At 40.0% G+C, this 21,769-nt stretch overlaps 1 protein-coding gene and 1 pseudogene across 3 annotated transcripts in view; one reads left to right on the top strand and one right to left on the bottom strand.

Moving 5' to 3' along the window:
- Positions 1–21,085, top strand: part of NSUN3 (NOP2/Sun RNA methyltransferase 3) — a 70,314-nt gene extending 49,229 nt beyond the window's left edge. For all 3 annotated transcript variants that reach the window (XM_035282815.3, XM_008986434.5, XM_035282814.3), the window contains one exon: positions 9,857–21,085. In XM_035282815.3, coding sequence (XP_035138706.2) covers positions 9,857–10,136 — 280 coding nt within the window. In that variant the 3' untranslated portion in view covers positions 10,137–21,085. The remainder of the gene's footprint in view (positions 1–9,856) is intronic.
- On the bottom strand, positions 3,589–4,275 carry LOC144580667 (legumain pseudogene; annotated as a pseudogene).
- Positions 21,086–21,769: the final 684 nt, after the last annotated feature.

Below are 21,769 nucleotides of genomic sequence, written 5' to 3'. Positions count from 1 at the left end.
AGAGCGCTTAATATTCTTAATTAAGCTGATCACATGTCCTACACTCAGTTAACATAGGAATCAGTGTCTTGTTTGATTTCTGGACCAAATCCACATTCTGTTCTCTTTTATTCAGGAAGATTCTATTTATTTTTGTTTACTTATTTTTAAAATAATTTATTTTAGATTAAGGGATACATGTGCAGGTTTGTTACAGATATGTCACGTGATGCTGAGGTTTGGGATATGATTGATCCCATCATTCAGGTAGTGAGCATAGCATTCAATGGTTAGTTTTTCCACCGTCACCCCCTTCTGCCCTCTCCCTTCCAGTAGTTCCCAGTGTCTATTATTGCCGTCTTTATGTCGGTGACTACCCAATGTGCAGCTCCCATTTATAACCGAGAACATGCGGTATTTGGTTTTCTGTCCCTACATCAATTCACTTAGGATAAAGGTTTCCAGCTGCGTCAGTGTTGCTGCAAAGGACATGGTTTCTTTCTCTTTTCTAGTATCTCTATTCTAGTTTAAAGAAAGAGTAAGGATTTCCTCATGGAGGAGTGTGTCCCGTGTTCTCTGGAAGCATCTCAGCTTTTCAGTTTTGGACTTAAGCTGCCATTTGGGAAGTGAGATAAAAAGACTGCAGTTTTCATACATTTTTCACATTATTAATTATATAACTGTTTCTTTTCTACATAAGTCGCAAGCACCTTTATACGGTTGTCTCATAGAGGCTTTCTGAAATATTAGTGGAATTGTAAATGGTTATGATGGACCAGTTGCAGGATCAATGTTCCTGTTTTTTAAATTTCTACAATCTTACTTGATTTTAAAAAATGTATGATGCTTTGCTGTTGTACACATTTATGCAGTGAACATAAGTGTGCATGTGTCTTTATGGTAGAACGATTTATAGTTCTTTGGGTATATACCCAGTAACGGGATTGCTGGGTCAAATGGAATCTCTATTTCTAAGGCCTTGAGGAATCGCCACACTGTCTTCCACAATGGTTGAACTAATTGACACTCCCACCAACAGTGTAAAAGTGTTCCTATTTCTCCACATCCTCTCCAGCGTCTGCTGTCTCCAGATTTTTTAATGATCGCCATTCTAACTGGCGTGAGGTGATACCTCAGTGTGGTTTTGATTTGCATCTCTCTAATGACCAGTGATGATGAGCATTTTTTAGGGAGGGGAGGGTGGGGAGGGATAACATGGGGAGAAATGCCAGATATAGTATGTACCAAAAGTAAAATAAATTAAAAAAAAAAAAAGAAAAGAAAAAACAGCAACAGAATCTAAAGACTAATAGGGCTAATTCTTAAGAAGAATTGGACCTTTTCCACGGAGGAGCTAAAAGCTACACATTTTGGTTCAATATTTTTTAAGTCGTCCTAATAAAAATACTGTTTTCAAATGAAAAAAAATGTATAATGCTAGAGTTTCTGAGAGGGAAAAGCTTGCTAATACTGTGGCATCCTTTACTCTTATGTTTTTCCAACGGAATAGTACTGTTCCCTGGTACTCATGGCAAAGGAAAGCACATGAGTAAAGATGAGGAACAAATACTTTAATTATAGTATTTTGGGGCTGTAATCTTAATTTTCCAAGAGTACAGACATGTATGATTCTTTTACTTCTGTACCAGAAATTGTAGGCAAGACAGTGACTGTAACTTCCAACTTGTTACGGCCATGACATAAAAAGAATTTGCTTATCTCCTGGTGATGAGTCATGAGGAATTAATGAAAGAGGAGAAAATCACTCTGTTTCAGTCAAAAGAGGGCACTGTTGCTGTACTGATTGTTCTTTTCTGCATTTTCTGCTTCAGCCCTTTTTTCAACACAGAAAACAATTGAATACAGTGATCTAATTAACACTGACCCTCCTATCAGAATTCCAAATTTTCTAATCAAGCACCAGAAGAATAGATCCGACAAAGGGAATTTATTATTTTTTTTAATGTGCTAGGATGTTTTAATAGCTATTTATAAAAATAGCATTCTCTGAAACAGAGATTTGCCATAGGAAAAATAGGACATCCTGCTTCATGGTTTAAATTTTGGTTAAGTTTTGAGACATCCCCCAACTTTGAAACTTTGGTAACTGTCATTGTTTCAAGACATTTTAGGTTTTTTCTTGTTTTAGTTTTTCAAGGTCATTGAATTTATGCTATAATTAAGATAATACATGCTTTTCTTTACGGTATTAAGTCAAGTAATAATTTTTCTTTTATTTTCCTTTCTTACTGTCCTTGAATTGGAAGCCTATGTGGATTAGTCTGGAAATGTAAACGTGGTCTCTCTTGTGCTACGGAAGCAACACATTCTCATCTTGTTTTAAGGCAGTTTCTTAAAAGGCTCTTGAGGCGTGATTCTCTGTTTTCCTCTAAGCAGACCTTTCAAGGATGGAGAACTTCAGTGAAAGGCAAAGCCTTAAACTTTGGGAAAGACAAAATGAATGCCTTAAAAAATGAGTTTATTATTGATTTTACAGAGTTTTTTTTAAAAAATACGGACACGCAGATCAAAACATTTTTTGAGGGAGTGAGAGAAGGAGTCCTTGGTGTATTGAAACCACAAAACAATCCGGTTTTCCTTAGATCACTCTGGTGGACTCCTGCATATAGACTGCTAACTAGTAGATTTGCCTATCTGATGCTCTGAAACGTTAACATTTATATAGGTGACCTGTAACAAGTAATTAAGTTAATTTATTGGATAACTATGTGGCCAGCTTTATCACACATGCAGATATTTACAGAATATATTGTATCTCGTTTTACAGTATAATTCATTTGTATCTAAAAGCAAGCCCAGAGTCTTATTTAATGGCAGATGTGTTTCCAAATTCAGAATTTGTTTGGATTTTAAAGAGGTAATAGAGTACATCCTCAGCACACGATCTAACCTCCTTTCCACAGGGTGGTCTGAGACAGTACTCCATAATCAAACATATATTTGTTCAGCAAAACATGAATACCACATGAGATAAGTCTTGGCCATAAATAACCTTACATGAGTTTAAGTCAGATTTTTAAGCCAAATGAATCTGTCACAACTTATTTTTTTTTGAAATGGAATCATGCTCTATCATTCAGGCTGGCGCTGTACCAGTCCCCCAGGTGCGTGGACCTCTCCTCATCGTAGTAGCAGGCCTAGGACGACTCTCTGGGGTTGGTGTGCGATTTTACCAGGTGGCACTGCTTGTGCAGGCTGTCTTGCATCAGATCTTCCACGTCTGAGGCTCCCATCCACTTGGCGCTGTACCAGTCCCCCAGGTGCGTGGACCTCTCCTCATCGTAGTAGCAGGCCTAGGACGACTCTCTGGTGTCGGTGTGCGATTTTACCAGGTGGCACTGCTTGTGCAGGCTCTCTTTCATCAGATCTTCCACGTCCCAGTCTCCCATCCAGTTGGCGCTGTACCAGTCCCCCAGGTGCGTGGACCTCTCCTCATCGTAGTAGCAGGCCTAGGACGACTCTCTGGTGTCGGTGTGCGATTTTACCAGGTGGCACTGCTTGTGCAGGCTGTCTTTCATCAGATCTTCCACGTCTGAGGCTCCCATCCACTTGGCGCTGTACCAGTCCCCCAGGTGCGTGGACCTCTCCTCATCGTAGTAGCAGGCCTAGGACGACTCTCGGGTTGGCAGCAGCAGTTGCATAAACACTGATGTCATCAGGCAGGTGGACCAGACTCATAGGCTTCAATGTAGAGCACCATCTTTCGGTACATTTTGTGCTTGTACATGTAGTGGTTGGTCTCGCTCAGGTTCTCTATGTGAAGGTCTTCATTGCGGAAAACCGGTATTCCAGGAGGTCTGTGGTCAGTGAAGTAAGCGAGCACATGATCCTGGGGCCACTCTTCAGGGATTTCCCGGATCCCGTGCCCTTCACTGCTTCTGCATCGCCTCTCAAGACGGCAAGGAAATTCTGTGGGGTGATATCCTCTCCGGTGTGGTCCTTCGGGACCCCCCGATAGATGTCGGTACCATTGGGCCTATCGATCACAATTCCTGGAGGGGGATTGTCTTCAGTGTAAGCAGTGTCATCATGTATCATCACAACGATCTGCTCGTAGGGAATCCCATTCCGGTTGGCAGGCATCTGCCTGGTGCCTATAATTATACCGCCATCTGAACCCGCCAGGATCCCCACCCAGTTCTTGCCTCCATCTTCAGGATCATCCATGGGAACAGCACTATTGCCCAGGGCATCTGTTGGAGTTTTCTTCCTTCTTAAGGCTGAATATTTTATCATATCTCTGTACCTATGTACATATTTTGCTTGGCAGTTCATCCATCGGTGACGCTTGGGTTGCTTCCATCTTTGGCCATGGTGAATAACGCTACTATGAACATGGGTGCAAATATCTCTGTGAGACCGTGCTTTCAGTTGTTCTGGGAGTATACACGCAAGTGGAATTGCTGCAGCACATAATAGCTTTATGTTCCTGAGAAGCCATCATTTTGTTTTCCATAGTGGCTGTGCTATTTTAATGATCTGACATTTTTAAGGAAAGTCTTATACCCATTGCTATAGTAAGTAGAAAAGGATCCAAAATGAGTGTAGTTGTCACTTACACAATTTTAGCAAATCAGGCTGTGCCTTAGTGTGTTGCTGTACATAAAGAAAACACAAAACGCCCTCGTCAGGCGTGCGCTAGTCGTTTCCCATTGCTGCTGAAACCATTTACCACAAATTTATTGGCTTAGAATAGCACAGATTTGTTACCGTTGAGCTTCTGGAGGACAGAAGTCCAAGATGAGCCGTATGGGACTAAAATCAAGGTGCTGGCAGAGATGTGTTCCTCCTGGAGGTGCTAAGGGAAAGTGTTTGCTTCCCTTTTCCAGCGTTCATGGAGAAGCAGCTCACAGACCTGGGCTCTGCCCTAGGCCGGCCACCCTGCCAGTCCAGCCCAGGCTTCCATCGCCACGTCTCCTTCACCAGCTGTCTGCCTCCTTCTTTTCATGATGAAGACCTTTCTGATTCTATCTGGTCCTTCACCAGCTGTCTGCCTCCTTCTTTTCATGATGAAGACCTTTCTGATTCTAGCTGGTCCTTCACCAGCTGTCTGCCTCCTTCTTTTCATGATGAAGACCTTTCTGATTCTATCTGGTCCTTCACCAGCTGTCTGCCTCCTTCTTTTCATGATGAAGACCTTTCTGATTCTAGCTGGTCCTTCACCAGCTGTCTGCCTCCTTCTTTTCATGATGAAGACCTTTCTGATTCTATCTGGTCCTTCACCAGCTGTCTGCCTCCTTCTTTTCATGATGAAGACCTTTCTGATTCTATCTGGTCCTTCACCAGCTGTCTGCCTCCTTCTTTTCATGATGAAGACCTTTCTGATTCTATCTGGCCCACTTGGATAATCCAGGATCATCTCCCATTGCAGGATCCTTCATTTAGTCCCATCTGCACGTAGCCTTTTGCCATGTAAAATGCATGCTTACAGGTTCTGGGGATTAGGATGTGGACATCTTTGAGGGGGTGTCCTTCTTCCTACCACAGGATGTCATCCCTTTGGCAGTTCACATCTCCAGTGATACAGAGGAGCCTTTTTTTGTTTCTGTGGGGTATATTTAGAGGGCAGTGAATACTGAGGAGAAGAAACATAGAACAAGATTTTTTAGAGACTAACAACAAACACCAAAGTGTGAGAAGACCCACGGTGGTAGGAACCCCCAAAGTATCTTTTTAATCAATAAATGAGTACGTCAGAAGTATAGAAACTCTGGATACCATACAATTTTCGTTATCTCAAACCTCAAGTAATATGTTTTCTAGAGAGGTTATCTCTTACAGTCAAATGCTTAAAAATACGTATAACTGACCTCCATGGAAAAAGCTCTGATATTCATTCTCCTGTCAAATCTCCGCTTTAATTTGTATTACAGAAATAAACCAGATGGGTAAAAAATTAAAACTACAAATGAGCTCCTAGTGAAAAGGAACTTTCCCCCGTGACTCCTGCCTCTCCTCCTCCAGTCTTACTCCTCAGAGGCAGTTACTTGTAATGCTTTCTGTTCCTGATTTTTTCTTCAGGTCACCCCAGATCTCTAAATCACATGTTTATTATTTTTTAAAAAATTATTAAAAAGTTAGACATTGACTACTGCCCTGTCGCAAGGGTTTACATCACTTCCACCACCCTTCCCTCCTCCCACCACCCTGCAGCCTGCAATCTCACACGGAACTCAGTTTCTCCATCGGCTCTGAAACTTAGTACTGTGCACTACACCTCCGTTTCGTATTCTGTTCGTGGGGGAAAGTTCTCTTAAATGCACATCAAACCTTTATTGTCTTTTTTTCCTGTATTTATCTTTATTATTATTTAAAAAATAATTAGAGGCAAGTATCTTTTGGCTTTTCTTTTTATAAAATAACAATGATGTGCCCACCCTGCCTTCCATTTCTCCCTTTCTTCTGCTTCCCAGTATCTTACAGCTGTGCTTTCATATCGTCAAGGTTGATCCTATTCTTTCTGAAACCTTAAAATCTATTCTGTAACATTACTAAGATTGATCTTTGCAGGAATTCTGAACATTGGAGACCCGTAAATGGTGCACATTGTTTAATTCTGTAAGTAGTGTGTACGGCATGGTGGAATAGTATGTTAGAATTACAATTCCTTCCCCATTGGTTCACTCTCATGTGCAGAATACCGCTGCAAGACTTTTCCTAGAATCGAATAGATGAGAAAGTTGCTCTCTCCCTTTCCCTCCCAATTTTGTGTACTAAATCTTCCAGTTTTTCGCAGTTTTCAGTCATTTCATCTCTTTTTCTTCTCTGCCTTACCCCTTCCTTCTGGAGAGCTCCCTTTTTTCCAGACTGCAGTATTTGCCTTCCAGGCCTCCCACGCGGCTCTTACTCTGAGGCGGCGCTCCCTTCACTGCTCTTCTGTTGTATCCACTCTTCTGAATCACATTTCTCCTCTTTCTTGCTTTATCGTCTCATTTTGCTGGAATTAAAACTTCTGAGTCATTGGATATCTATACGTTTCTGTATTCCTCCTACATATTTACTTTGTGAGCTGGCTGAAAATAGGGTTCACTTTAAATTGCTTTTTCCTTGGATTTGGAATGTACTTCTCCACCGATACCAGTCTGATTGCTGGGCTCTTAGAAGGTGACCTGTTTTTCTCTTTGGTGACATTAAACACCTTCTCTGTATTCTTGAAGTTCACAAACTTAACAATGTTGCATCTGACTGTGGGTGTTTTTTATTAATTATAAAGGTGAAGTTTTTACGTTTTCATCAAGACGCTCTCCACCCTCTCCTCTTAACTCTGTCATCTCGTTTCATACTGCCTCCCGGGGCTCTCCTTGCTCCAGCCACACCGACCTCCTCTTTCCCTAAACATGACTTGAGGTTTTTCACTGGCTGTTCCTTTGGTGTGGAAAGCTCCTCTCTCAGATGTCTGCTTGGCCCACTCCCTTACCTCCTCAGAACTTTGTTCAGATGTCGCTTTCTGAAATGGCAAGCTGTTCTAGCTGCCCTGTTTAAAATTGCAATCCCTCTGTCATCCAAGCAGTCCTAATCCTTTTATCCTGCTTTTATTTTCTTCATGGTTATCTATCACTACATTGCATACTGAATAAAAGATATATGCAAACCTATACACATATGTATGTCTGTGTATATGTATATGTATACATGTTTATGTTTGTATATGAGTATATATTTATATTGGTTTGCCAGAGTTACCATAACAAAATACCACAGACTGTGTGGCTTAAATAGAAGTTCATTTTCTATTTTATTTTATTCTTCTTTCCTTTTCTTTGCTTTTTTTTTGAGATGGAGTCTCACTCTTTCAGCCAGGCAGGAGTGAAGTGGTGCGATCTTGGCTCACTGCGACCTCTGCCTCCTGGGTTCAAGCAATTCTACTGTCTCAGCCTCCTGAGTAGCTGGGATTACAGGCATCCACCACCACGCCCAGCTAAGTTTTGTATTTGTGGTAGAGACAGGGTTTTGCCATGTTGGCCATGCTGGTCTCGAACTCCTGATCTCAGGTGATCCACCTGCGTCAGCCTCCCAAAGTGCTAGGATTACAGGCATGAGCCACTGCGCCCGGCCTAGAAGTTTGTTTTATCACAGGTTTAGATGCCAGAAGTGTGAGATGATGGCAACAGCAAGGTTTGTTTCATCTGAGATATTTCTTCATGGCTGGTAGATAGCCGTCTTCTCCGTTTGTCTTCTTTATGTGGTCCTCCCCTGTAATTCTGTGGCCAAATGTCTTCTTCTTGAAGGATCCCAGTCATTCTATTTAGGGCCCACTTTAATGAACTATGTTTAACTTAATTACCTCTTTAACTATGTCTGTAAATACAATCACCTTCTAAGCCACTAGGGGTTAGGACTTCAACAAAGGAATTTTGCAGGGACACAGTTTAACTCATATTTATTTTTTTATATTCTATCTTTCCCAGCTGAATGTAAGCTTCACGAGGTAAAAGATTTTTTCTTGTTGTTCTGTCTGTTGATATATACCTAACACCTAGAACAATGCTCAGCATGTAATAGGAGCTCAATAATAATGAATGTATTATCTTTCTAGTACTCCTATTAATTATGTAGATTTTGAACCTACGTGATTGATCCACCTTGTCTCATTTGTAGTCAGTCCGTTACTGTTCTGCTTTCTGTGGGGAGATTTCTTCAACCTTAACTTTTCTTAATATTTTCTTAAATATTTCTACAGAATATTCTTTATTTTGATAACCATATATTTAGTTTCTAAGAACTCTCTTCTTGATCATTTTTCGTGGCATTCTCTTATTGTTTTAGGGATGTTGTATGTTTGCTGATCTATCTGCATTTAATGGATCCTATTTCTCTTTTGTTCCCTGAATTTTCTGTTTCTTCCTATGTCATTATTGTTTATTTTGTTATTTCTCTTACATATTTCTTAAGCATTTCTGATCCTTAATTATCTAGCGATCCTTGGTTATTCATTTTTATTTAATAGAGATAATAAAAGTACTAGAGGCATATATTAAGGACAAGACCTTTTACCTGGTGATACAACTTTCTGAAGAGCTGACTGTTACTCTGGAGGCTTTCTTCATGGTAGAATGCAGAGATCTTTGATTTGGGGGCCAAAACCCATAGTGGCTGGCTTAGAAGTCTTCCCAAAGAGTTTATTTGATTTTCTTAGATAAAAACCTTTCAACTTTTTGCCTGGTTGCCCAAATTGCAATACATAGGAGGATGGAATCAGTGACTTCTTATTTATCCTTTCATATGAATGCTTTGTTTTTACTTTTACTCCCATCAATTCGAGAATTCTGTTCTCTATCCCCATTTTCCCACTTTTTGAATAACAAAACATCAACCGGTCTAACCTACTCTCTATCTTTTCAATGTTAATTGGTCTGATGATCACTTCCTAAATCATCCAGGGATAAATTAGAAATAAATAGGTCTAAGACCAGAGGCAGGCTCGCTGGTTTATGCCTGTAATCCCAGCACTTTCAGATGCTGAGGTGGGCTATCACTTGAGGTCAGGAGTTCGAGACCAGCCTGACCAACATGGTAAAACCCTGTCTCTACTAAAAAATACAAAAATTAGCTAGGGCTGGTGGCAGCCATCTGTAATCCCAGCTACTTGGGAGGCTGAGACAAGAGAATCACCTGAACCTAGGAGGCGGAGGTTGCAGTGAGGCAAGATCGTGCCACTGCATATCAGCCTAGGTGATACAGTTAGAGTCTGTCTCAAAAAAAAAAAAGAAAAAAATAAAAAGATTAGAAAACATGCAAAGTAATTGCAGTCTAAATCAGAGTAAGGTTAGTTTTAAATAGGTAATCTTTGCTCTCAGACCCCTCGTTTCCCCTTAATGTCCTTAACTAATCTTTACACTTTTCTGATTGCACACAGGTCTGCAATTAAGGCCTTACGTCCCGGAGGGACACTTGTGTACTCCACATGCACACTTTCCAAGGCAGAAAATCAAGATGTGATCGGTGAAATTTTAAGCTCCCACAGCAACATGGTGCCCGCAGACATTAAAGGAATAGCGAGGACGTGCTCGCGAGACTTCACGTTTGCTCCCACTGGCCAGGAATGTGGGCTCTTAGTGATTCCAGGCAAGGGCAAAGCCTGGGGCCCAATGTACGTGGCGAAACTGAAGAAATCGTGGAGCACAGGAAAATGGTGACATGAATTTGTAAACCATGGTTATGTGTTACTGTATTTATTTTTCTGAACTCAGCGCATGTTAATATTTAAGTAATTATACAGTTACTTTTTCTGGGTCTGTGCGGAATCCTATTTAGTTAATACTTTAGCGTCTTAGAATCTAGGCTTCAGAATTGTTCAGGTGTATTTTTTTTCCTAGAAATATATCTGTAGCAGTGATTTAAGGTGGTGCAGATGGTGTCTGTTCTATATAATCTGCTGTCTTTGCTTGGCATTTTATAGTTAAATTGATCAGAATATGTGGTTTTATGCATAACATGTTTAGAACTGTATTTTCTATCTATGACAGTGCTTTTAACCTTTAAAAATGCACATTTGTGGTGCTCTGACCATATCCCCCCGGTATCAAATTACAGATTTATTCAGGTTTTTCCCCTCCCACCGACTCTTGTCATTGATTGTCTCACAACTGATTAGTATTTGGAGACTAACTTTTTAAGTAGCACTATTTCTAGTTCTAGCAAAATAGGTTTTTTATTTGCAAAGTTGTTTTCTGTTAAAGACTGTCTTCTGTTTACTGCAAAGGTCAGTGACTCTTTTGACACCAGCTTTATTTCCCCCGCTTTTTTTTTTTTTTTGTATTCACAAATACAAATTGAAAGGGTAAATTATGTTGAAAGGCCTTTAGAACAGAAGATTCAGATGCACATGTTTGACTTCCGGCATTCAGCTTATAGAATTATGGAGTCTATCCAGCAGGCTATAAAGCAAGTACTTGAGACAAAAGCACAGTGATTAATAACTGTAATACTGAACTATGTTTGGAGAATCCTGTTACATAATTGCAGGCATAATGAGCACTGCAGAATCTGATTATCTTGCAGTCACAATCTACAGGGGCTTTTTATTTCACTTTGCTATAAAACGTTCTGTGAGAATATGATGTCACATATTAATGCACAAGAGGGAGATGCCTAATGAGAGTGGATTATGTGATTTCCAGAACCGATTGCCATATACTAAGTGGCTCTCTGTGTTTACACATGTCCTGGGAACTCTGTATACATTTCTTTATATGTACTTAGGCTTTTAGCTTCAGTTAGGATCACACATTCTCTCCAGAAATTACTTCACTTTGAGTCCAAACATATTTTTCCAACTGTTAAGAAAAATTATACAGCACATCTCAAAAGATTGCATCTCTTTGGAAACTAGCCTTTTTTTAAAAAAAAAAAAAAAACAACTTTATGTGATTATAGAAATACAAATTCTGCTAAAGCTGAATACTTTTGAATTGTTCATTACATTCTGTGCATTTAAACTAGAGACTATTTGCTTATTAATATCTTTTGTTTGGCAAGCGTATGTAACTGGGTTCATATCAGGAAGTCTCAGGAAATTTTTTTTTTTCTGTACCTTCGGTCTGTTAATCATTTGTTTTCCTTTATGTCCAACTGATATGTTTAAAGTAAAGCTAGAGGCCGGGCAAGGTGGCTCATGCCTGTAATCTCAGCACTTTGGCAGGCTGAGGCAGGTGGATCGCCTGAGGTCAAAAGCTCGAGACCAGCCTGGCCAGCCTGGTAAAACCCTGACTCTACTAAAAATGCAAAAAAAAAAAATAGTCAGGCATGGTGACGGGCACCTGTAATCCCAGTTACTTGGGAGGCTGAGGCAGGAGAATCTCTTGACTACAGGAGGCCAGAGGTTGCAGTGAGCCTAATTCTTGCCATTGCACTCTAGCCTGGGTGACAAGAGTGAAACTCTGTACTAAAAAAAAAAAAAAAATTAAATAAAAATAAAGCTAGAACTCTTGGACCAAATCAAGTATATTGGGTTAATATGGAAGAACAATGATGGCGGAAAAGATATTTTTTTTTTTAAGTTGTCATTATTTGTTTGTTTCAGACACTATAGATTTTAAAAGTAGGCTTTTTTTGCGTAGATTAATCACAGAGTAAATTTGCACATGGTACATTGTCGAATGTCATTATTTTCCCAATATAATGCGATGAACCTTAATCTGAATATTTGGTATACTATTGAATTATACTGTCCTGTGATTACTGAAAAATACATGCTTGTGTGTTTGTGTGCGTGTGTGTGTGTGTGTGTGTGTAATTTTATTAAAAGTAATTGCATCAAAACCAAATATGGACAAGTGGGACCTAATTAAACTAAAGAGCTTCTGCACAGCAAAATCAACTATCAACAGAGTAATGGACAACTTACAGGATGGGAGAAATATTTGCAAATTATGCATCTACCGAAGGTCTAATATCCAGAGTCTATAAGAAACTTAAATCAGCAGGCAAAAAACAAATAACCCTATTAAAAAGGGCAAAGGACATGAACAGACATTTCTCAAAAGAAGACCTGCGAGTGGCCGACACACATATGAAAAAGTGTTCTTCATCACTGATCATCAGAGAAGTTCACATCCAAACTACACTGAGACAATGTTTAATAGCAGTCAGAATGGCTGTTACTAAAAGGTCAATAAAATAAAAAGTAACAGATGCTGGTGAGGCTGTGGAGGAGAGGAACTGCTTATACATCCTGTTGGTAGAAATGTAAATTACTTCAGCTTCTGTGGAAAGCAGTTTGGAGCTTTCTCAAAGAACTGAAAACAGAATTGCCATTTGACCCAGCAATCCCGCTAGTGGGTATATACCCACAGGAAAATAAGTCTTACAAAAAAAGACATATACGCTCATGCGTTCATCAGAGTAATATTCACAATAGCAAAGATGTGGAATCAACCTAAGTACCCATCAACAGTGGATTAAATAAAGAAAATGTGGTACATATACCTCGTGGAATATTACACAGTGATAAAAAAAAAAGAACGAAATCTTCTTTTGTGACAACCTGGATGCAGCTGGAGGCTTTTATCCTAAGCAAATTAATGCAGGAGCAGAAAACTAAATATTAATGCATGTTCTCACTTATAAGTGGGAGCTAAACATCGAGAACACATGGACATAAAGAAGGGAATAATAGACACAGGTGACTACTAGAGCACGGAGGGAGGAAAGCGGGTGTGGACTGAAAAACTACCTTTTGGGTACTGTGCTCACTAGCTGGGTGACAGGATCATCTGTTCTCAAACCTCAGCATCATCCAGTATGGCCACGTGACACACCTGTTCATGTATCCTCTGAATCTAAAAAGTTGAAATTATTTTTTAAATGAGATGATAAAAAACCATAATAATTATAATGAAATGGTAATATATTTATTGAGCATTGAATATTTTTTACATATGTTGTCTTTATTGATGTTTAAAACAAATCCAGGCATAAGTATTATAACCCCCTTTTGTGGAGGAGAAAACGAAAGCTCAGCTCTGTTTGTAGTTTGTCAAGGCTACACTGCTAAGTAATGGGTACAGCCCATGTATAGACAGACTGTAAAGATATGTAAAGTGAGGGTGAGGGCCAAGGAGGTATTACTGCTGTTTGGAAATACTGGCCTTTTGTAGATCCGGCCTTAATGTTCTTCTGACATCTTAGTACTACCAGACCCTGCACAAAGTGGACATCAGAGTTAACACTGTGAGGAGACAAAATAACGAGAATAGTTTTACCAAAGACAGTGAAGTCTTGCATAATGTCTGCATTTGACCATTGATTGGCAAGCATCCTTAGAAAATTGAAGGTAACAAAAACCCAGGACATTTCTGGAAATTGTGTGCTCTCTAGCGACCGTGTGTGAATTTTTATACAAATGCAGTTTTGAGTTATAGAAAATGTTCTAAAAATAGAAAAAAAGTGGTCTTTTAACGTTATTTTCTCGGATCACTGATTTCTCAGAACATGTCTTTCTGCATGGCCTCCTCTTCCCTATCCCAGGGGAGAAGGTCAGTGTTCCGGGCATTTCAGCCTCTGGGGCTTCCACACTGGGTATCGGGTACAGCTCTCAGGATTTCAGTTTCGCCACAGCTGAATGAATGAGAAGTTGCCAGATAAATCCTCCACACCCATTTCTTCAGAAACCACTTCCTGGCCATGCAGTGGGGCTCTCGTTTGACCTTTGTTAACCTTTCCTGGTCAGGTCCCAGGCCAGTCCTGCAAAGACAGCAGAGCCATTTTCATTTAAGCCTTTTTTTTCCACTTTGGATCAAATGGAATTTAGTTCCTCCCCCTGCCCCAACCCGGCTGGAGTGCAGTGGTGTAATCATGGCTCGCTGCAGCCTCAACTTCTTGGGCTCAAGTGATCTTTTTGCCTCAGCCTCCTGAGAAGCGTGGGCTACAGGGCCACGCTACCATGCCTGGCTAATTTTTTTATTATTATTCCTGTAGAGATGTGACCTCACCATGTTACCCAGGCTGGTTTCAAACTGCTGGCCTCCAGTGATCCTCCCACCTCAGCACCCTAAAGTATTGGGATTATAGGTGCGAGCCATCGTTCTTGGCCTCATGTATTATTACTTGTAAAAAAGGATGCATGTTTTCCCTCCCCTTCTCTTCTCTTTGGTTAATTATAAATCATTAAACTTAATATTTCATAGTTTTAAAATAGGATAAAGCCAAGATCAAAACTGGCTCCAAGGCCCAGGCCCGTTTCCCAATACTATGCTGTCTCGCAGCATGTAGGTTATATGAACCCTCAAGATTATTAATTGAGTTTATCCCTATTTTCCATTGTTCAGTTTTCCCCTTTTGTGTAATATCCTATTCCCAGGGCATGAAAGGATTAATCAATACTTGCAAACAAACAAACAAACAAAACAACATACCTTTGAACTATTTTAGGGCATGTTCTAAAGAATTGTGTCTTATGATTTCGATACCCAGAAACCTCCAGTGGAGGTGTTCTCTGCCTTCCTTTTCCTTGCAGATGTTGAGCTGAGGAGTGGAAATTTGGAGCTGACTTGCAGTGTCGATTGTAAAGCAAAGAGTAATTCGTATTACGTTCTGTGGTGCTCAGTTACTTGGCTTCATAAGAATTTAGGGTGTTTATCAACACATTAACTTCTCCCTGCCATCTGCAAGCTGAACAGCCTCTAGTTTCAGAAATAGACTATGAATAAGTGTAATGCATTTAAATGGTTTGTACTGAACTTTTTTAAGCATCAGATAATACCTGTGGTTGGAAATCAAGGTGTCCTGCAGTTCCTTATCTTATTATGTATATTACTATAACCTTATACTCAGATTGTGTATTATTCCCTTAGCAGTACTGTGAGAAATAGTCTTTCATACAGTGTGGGTAGGTAGAAAATAATAGCTACCTGCACACCTGCTACATGACCAAATAATCACAAATCTAATAGACCCTTATCCAAGAAGGCTTGATGCCTGAGAGAGAAGCATCAGATAATCTGCACAGATGAATGCAGCTCGTCGGGAATACAAAGAGAAAACCAGAACCAATAGCAATAATTTTATTAGATGCCAAAAAGTCCTTCGATGCAATTGAATGAGACTACTTGTATTATGTGTTAGGTAAATTTGGCTTTGGGGACAAATAGAGCAGATAGCACAATTTATTTTCAACCCATTTATATGGTTTAAATAAATGGTTTACAATCTCCCTTTCCCTGCCTTATTGCTGAGGAAATAAGCAATAAGGGGAGGGAAGTCAGGGTGATGCCCATTTCTGATGTTACTCTTCAGACGACATTGAAGCTAGAAATTCACACATTTCCCATGGGCATCTGAAGAATATTCATAAGGAGGTTCACAAGTTATCTAATGTATGCTGATAATATACTACTTTTGCTGAAAGCTCCAAAAGCATCCGTCCTGAAAACGTTAAGAGTAATGTCAGAATTTGGAGTGGCTTCAGGCAAAGGCAATGGGAAAGAACATGAAAGACTATCTTGATAGAATAGTTTCTACGATTATTATTGTGTGACATGTAAAATAAGCATTCTAAAAGAATTGTTATGAGATTCTCATGAGGGAAAGATTAGATAATGAAGAAGACATTCTAAAATTGACCTGTAATTCAGTGCTAAACTTTTTTTTGAAACAGGTTATACTAAATCTAAGGAGGAAGAAAGTGTGGTAGAGTTTATATCCCTTTAAAATATAATTTGTTAAAGATTAACTCCATACCTCTCTGAAACTTTTCACAAATGATAGAAGTAATTTCCTTATTCACATGAGGACATATTATCATGTTGAAGCCCAGGGAAAGCATATGCTACCTTAAGAAGAGGATGTTTGCCCCACTGGAAGCTATTTAATGGTATATGTCATGGCTCAATTCAGCTTGCTGTGGCTTGTCAAAGGGAATTTGCTACTGCATATTGCTATGGAAGAGCCTATTTCACACAGATAACTATACAACCTAGCAGAACCAACAGACTAAAGATGTATAGTTCATGAAAAATGAAAAATGGAAGCACAGCACCCAGCTCCTTCTTAGTTCTTCAGAGCCAGTGGAAATCGAATTGCAGATATTAACATGAATGGACGAAGTTCAGAGAGACTGGCAATGGCAAAAGGAAAGGAGAGGGACAGAGCTTGTGTCGGCTTATAGTGATTAAGGTACAAAGAGAAAGCTTTTCACCTATTTATCCAAACAAGGTGTTAACAACCTTTTCAGCAGGTAAACCTTTCCTCGTTAAGGTATTACTGGTAATTGCCAGGCGTAGCGGGGAGAGAACTGGAGAACTTGTGCTGACTTGTGAATTAGCCACTGGGGAAGGATGACTGTGGGCTCCTAGCTTACAGCTGCCAACTCCCAAAAGGGAGGAGAGGTTGTGGTGGTGACAACCAGCTCTGATGCCACTGGAAATTGTTTTGTGTGACATTCTAAGCTACGAATAGCCAATGTAACTAGTTATAGCACATTTCACATGATATTCATTCCTCCTAAATGGATCGGAAATACTTCAGGGTAAGTCCTATATTGTGTCAAATGTGTTTATAAACACAGCAGACGTACACTAATCAATCTACCTATGTTCTTTCTTCCTTAAAAGACTACTTTGTGATAGGATAATCTCTGTAAATCTCCTCTGTGAAGCTGTACCTCTGCCCATTGATGCATTGTTTTCAGTTACGTAGTCAACTTGGCTATATAGAATTAATTCAGTAAGTTCTTCTTCCATCCAATAGTACTGAGTTGGCAGAAGCAATTTGATATAATTTTAGAAGAGGTGAATTTTGAACCAGGAGATGTTTAAGTGGAATCTGTGACAGAGCCTTGACTGAGTCAGTCAGGCATGTAACATGAGCAAGGGACGCTGTGGTGAGGCATGAAGGGTTTAGGATGAACTACCAGGAGGCACGTCACCGCTCCCAACAATGTGGGGGTGTTCATCTACCTGGTCACACCTTCTGTTAATACAGCCACGGAGGATTATCATGTCTAATTCGTATCTTCCCCATCAGAACTTTAGCCACCATCCTGGCTGAATTCATCATCTCTGTGGAAAACCTGTCCCGTACTCCACCTTCCTGGCTGCGTGATGGCCCCTTCGCCGACAGCTTTTCTCTCCGTGTTCTTCATTCAGTAGCCACACTCCTGAGCATGTCCTAGAACTGGGCATTGTCTCCTGTCACACTGGATCTTTCTGCATTGTTGTATCTGCTCTACCAAACATGGACAGTACTAGCCGTATGTGTCTACTGATCACTTAAAATACGGCGAGTGTGACTGGGTGCAGTGGCTCACACCTATAATGACAGTACTTTGGGAGGCAGAGGTGGGCAGATCGTTTTAGTCCAGCAGTTCAGGACCAGCCTGGGCAACATGGCAATATCGCATCTCTACCAAAAAAATAAATAAATGAATATAAAAAAATAAAGTAAAAGTTAGCTGGGCATAGTGGCACATGCCTGTAGTCCCAGCTACTTGGGAGGCTGAGCAAGGAGGATTGCTTGAACCCAGGGGTGGAGGTTGCAGTGAGCTGAGAATGTGCGATTGCAATTCAGCATGACTGAGGAACAGTTTCTGTTGTTGTTTGAGACGGAGTCTCGCTCTGTTGCCCAGCCTGGAGTGCAGTGGTGAGGTCTCAGCTCACTGCAGCCTCCGCTTCCTGGATTCAAGAGATTCTCCTGCCTCAGCCTCCAGAGTAGCTGAGATAACAGGCACCTGCCACCATGCCTGGCTAATTTTTGTATTTTTGGTAGAGACTAGGTTTCACCATGTTGGCCAGGCTGGTCTTGAACTCCTGACCTCAAGTGATCCACCCATCTTGGCCTCCCAAAGTACTGGGATTACAGGTATGAGCTACCATGCTCAGCCCTGAAGAACAATTTTTTAATTTTAGTTAATGTAAATGTAAATGGTCCCATATGACTGGTGGCTACCATATTGAAGAGCACAGATCCAGCTCAGTACCTCCTGTGCTTCCCAGCTTTATTATTCTCTCATTTTATTAAACTGAAATCCAATTTTCTTGATACCTGTAGTTTTTCAACCTTAACTCCCTTGAAGACTATCCTTTTCCCTCTGGTTGCTTCTCTTTATTCATCCTGGACCCTGTGGTTAACCTTATAACTTACCTCTCACAGAGCTCTCATCTCCATCATTGCCTTACATTCCCATCGAACTGGATATTGAAACTTGCAATTCTATATCAGTCCGTAGTCCATGCCTTTATTGATAGATCCTACATCGCTGAGCATTGTTTGGAGAAAAAGAAAATCATACAGCGGACAGTGCAGATTTATGTCACTACATGTTTCCACAACTGTGCAGATTCATTTTACCACAAATTCATGCTCACCTAAGATGTTTACACTGCTCGAAATTTTGACTATTCCTTGGCCAGGTTTCTTTTTCATTTTCATTAGTGACTTTTCCAGAGTTTGACTATTCTCTCTATCTCTCCTACATAAACGCTCTCCTCTTTTAGAAGATGCCCTGCCTCCTCGTTGCTTGAGAAAACTGTGGCTATCAGAGTGAATGTCCTTGCTCTAACTTTCTTGGCTCGTACTCCTCTTCTCCGTTTATTTAGAAACACCACCAGCCAGCCAGCCTTCTAATTAGAAACTTGGGAGTAATGTTCCGTTTTTCTCTTTCCTCTTCCTCACTCTCACCTCTAGACTATAACCAAGACCTGTCTTTTTATTGTTCTCTCAATACCGTTGACATTGACTTGCTTAAGATCATCTGAGCGATTGGATTTTCTTCCAAACTCGTCTTCTTACCCGCTGCCTCACACCTCACAATCTACCTTCTCTATTGCTGCCAAAGTGCCCTTTGTACAACAAAATTCTGTCATGTCATTTCTGGCATTAAAATTGTCAGTGACTCCCACTTACCTACAGGATGCAGTCTGAGCCCTGAGCGTATTATGCTAAGCCCTCTGGCTTTGAAAACTGGATTTCTCTCTCTCTCTCTCTCTCTCTCACACACACACACACACACACACACACGTCATATTCTCTTTTACTTTCTTCATAGAAATTTGAGTAATCCTACTGAGGAAACCTAATTATTGGAATGGTTAAAGTGTCCCAGCTCCAGCCCATTGGTTGGGATACCCTTTAAGTCGCTTGCTACATTTTCCCCTCTGTAATTAGCTAGGATTCTGCTATGGCACCTGGTGTTGTTTTTGCAGTGAACTAGATATTTGAGAATGTAGGCTTTTTGCTCTCATGCTTCTGTCTGGTAACCAAACATCTGTATTTTAGGCTGCAATACTTGGTTTTTCCACAGTGAATTGAAGAAATAGTCAAACCACTTTCAAAACCTTGTGCATTGGACTGAGAGATGTAAATTAAACAGAGAATCCACTGCGTTAGGGGCATGTTGAAGCAAGCATACGGTGTGGGAAATTTTCAAAATGAAATAGGCTGAATAATAAGGTTGGAATGTCAATGGATAAATCCATAGTTGTCTTCTGGAGGATGCTTCAAACCTACAAGGAATGTCCAAGGGCAGGACAGCAGATGAGAATATCTTAAAATAGAAAACGAAATTGTACTTCACATCAAGGACAGTCAAAAAATAGATTATTGAAGTAGCACAGAAACTATAGGAAAATCTTAATCTTCATAAACTTATCAGTTACCCCAGAGTGTTTTTTTCTAATGTGAAAAATTAGTGTGATCTGGAACTACTTCTGCCTTTAACTGAATTTGTGACATTAAATAGGCTAAAACTTTCTAAACTGTGGCTGCCTAATCTTTAAAGTAAGTTATCTCCAGGAAAAGTGACTGACTCTATTCTGAGCCATTACTGTGCTCCAAGCATTTACAAGACTGCTGTTTTATTTGATCCTGTCTCTTCTCTTTGTAAAAGTCTTCTGATCTGTAACTGCAGCTGAGGCAAAAGATTAAAACTACACAAAAGTCAAGGGAGAAAGAAAGAAAACAGTGGAGAATCAAAATAGGTCCAAGAGGAGTTGATAGATACAGGAGTAAATAAAGTGAAGGGAGAAACAGGTGAGAGAGCCTCACTGAGGAGTATGACCAGCTATGTTCACATTCTTGGCAGTACGTTCATTTTGCTAAACTGGCATTTTTATGAAGCCAGCATGCCAGAAAGCGTGGTTGTTTCTGCTTTTCTTTCACAGAAGACCAGTCTGTTTCCAAGCATGGTGTTTTTCACTCTTATGCATCTCAAACTTTGATAATGTAAGTACCACATATAGTAAAGGAGAAAAAACATTCTCTAGGGCCCTAAAGTTTTATTAAAATATGGATTTAAAAGTGAACAAACAGAACAGTGTTAAAAATTCTGTATACACAGTTTTATACAGCTTTAAAAATCCACAAAGCTCTATAAACATTGTTAACAATTGCAAAATAAAATGGAAATAAGTGCATTAATTTAATATCTCAGATGATGCTGTTCTGTTACAACTATATTGCCTCATGAAATCAAAGCATGGCACTCACTATTAAGGTGCAGGATTTGGGAGTCCAGTGTGTCTTAGCTATTTTTCAATTCTTCCACCAATTTTCTGTTTGAACTACCAAAAACCTTGATTTTTTTTGTGGTGTCTTAGATGCTGTGTTGCCTCCAATTTTCCATGAATAAAGAAATTATATATTAAAAACAGCTTTGGCGTTTTCAAGTTATTTCACAAATATTAAAATAGTACTGCTTGGGGTTAACTTGATAATAACATAAACACCTTCTTAAGCACTAGAATCTCATAGTGACCATCCATATGATACAGAATATACCTATATTATATCTTTAAAAATTCAGAATTGCTTCAATATTAAATATAAAAGCACGTTCTCACTGGGAGCTGAGTTAGCAGAGGGTCCTCTGAGAATCCTCAAGACCTTGAGCTTCAGTTTGAGAAACACCACTATAGTCTTTACTGATACTGCTAAGTAGGAAAACATGGAGTCTCCCCTGACAAGTATGTCTTAGATTTGCCAGGAGATAGAGAAGCACAGGGAAGTCATTATTTAAATAAAAGGACAGAATATTTTTGGAACAGCCCTCCCCTACAAATGTGTCTTTCCAGGGCAGGGACATTTGTTCCTTGCTATGAAAAGGGGGACATGTAATTTATTATCCAACCAAGACATTTTTGAGAGTAGAAAAGCAAGCTATTTAATTACACCAGGACAACACAATGTGACCAGGACAGTCCAGGCCATATGATCAGCCTAAGAGAAGAGTGAGGGAGGCACTCATGCATTTGAAAAGATCAAACAGATCTCACGTTTCGTGATGCGTGCTTTTGAAGCCAGGCACGGTGGCTACGCCTTCAATCCCGGCTACTGG

This window comes from Callithrix jacchus, chromosome 21, assembly GCF_049354715.1.
Source record: "Callithrix jacchus isolate 240 chromosome 21, calJac240_pri, whole genome shotgun sequence".
Lineage (NCBI taxonomy): Eukaryota > Metazoa > Chordata > Mammalia > Primates > Cebidae > Callithrix > Callithrix jacchus.
The sequence above is the reverse complement of the archived record's forward strand: the minus strand, read 5'-3'. Positions and strand labels throughout refer to the sequence as shown.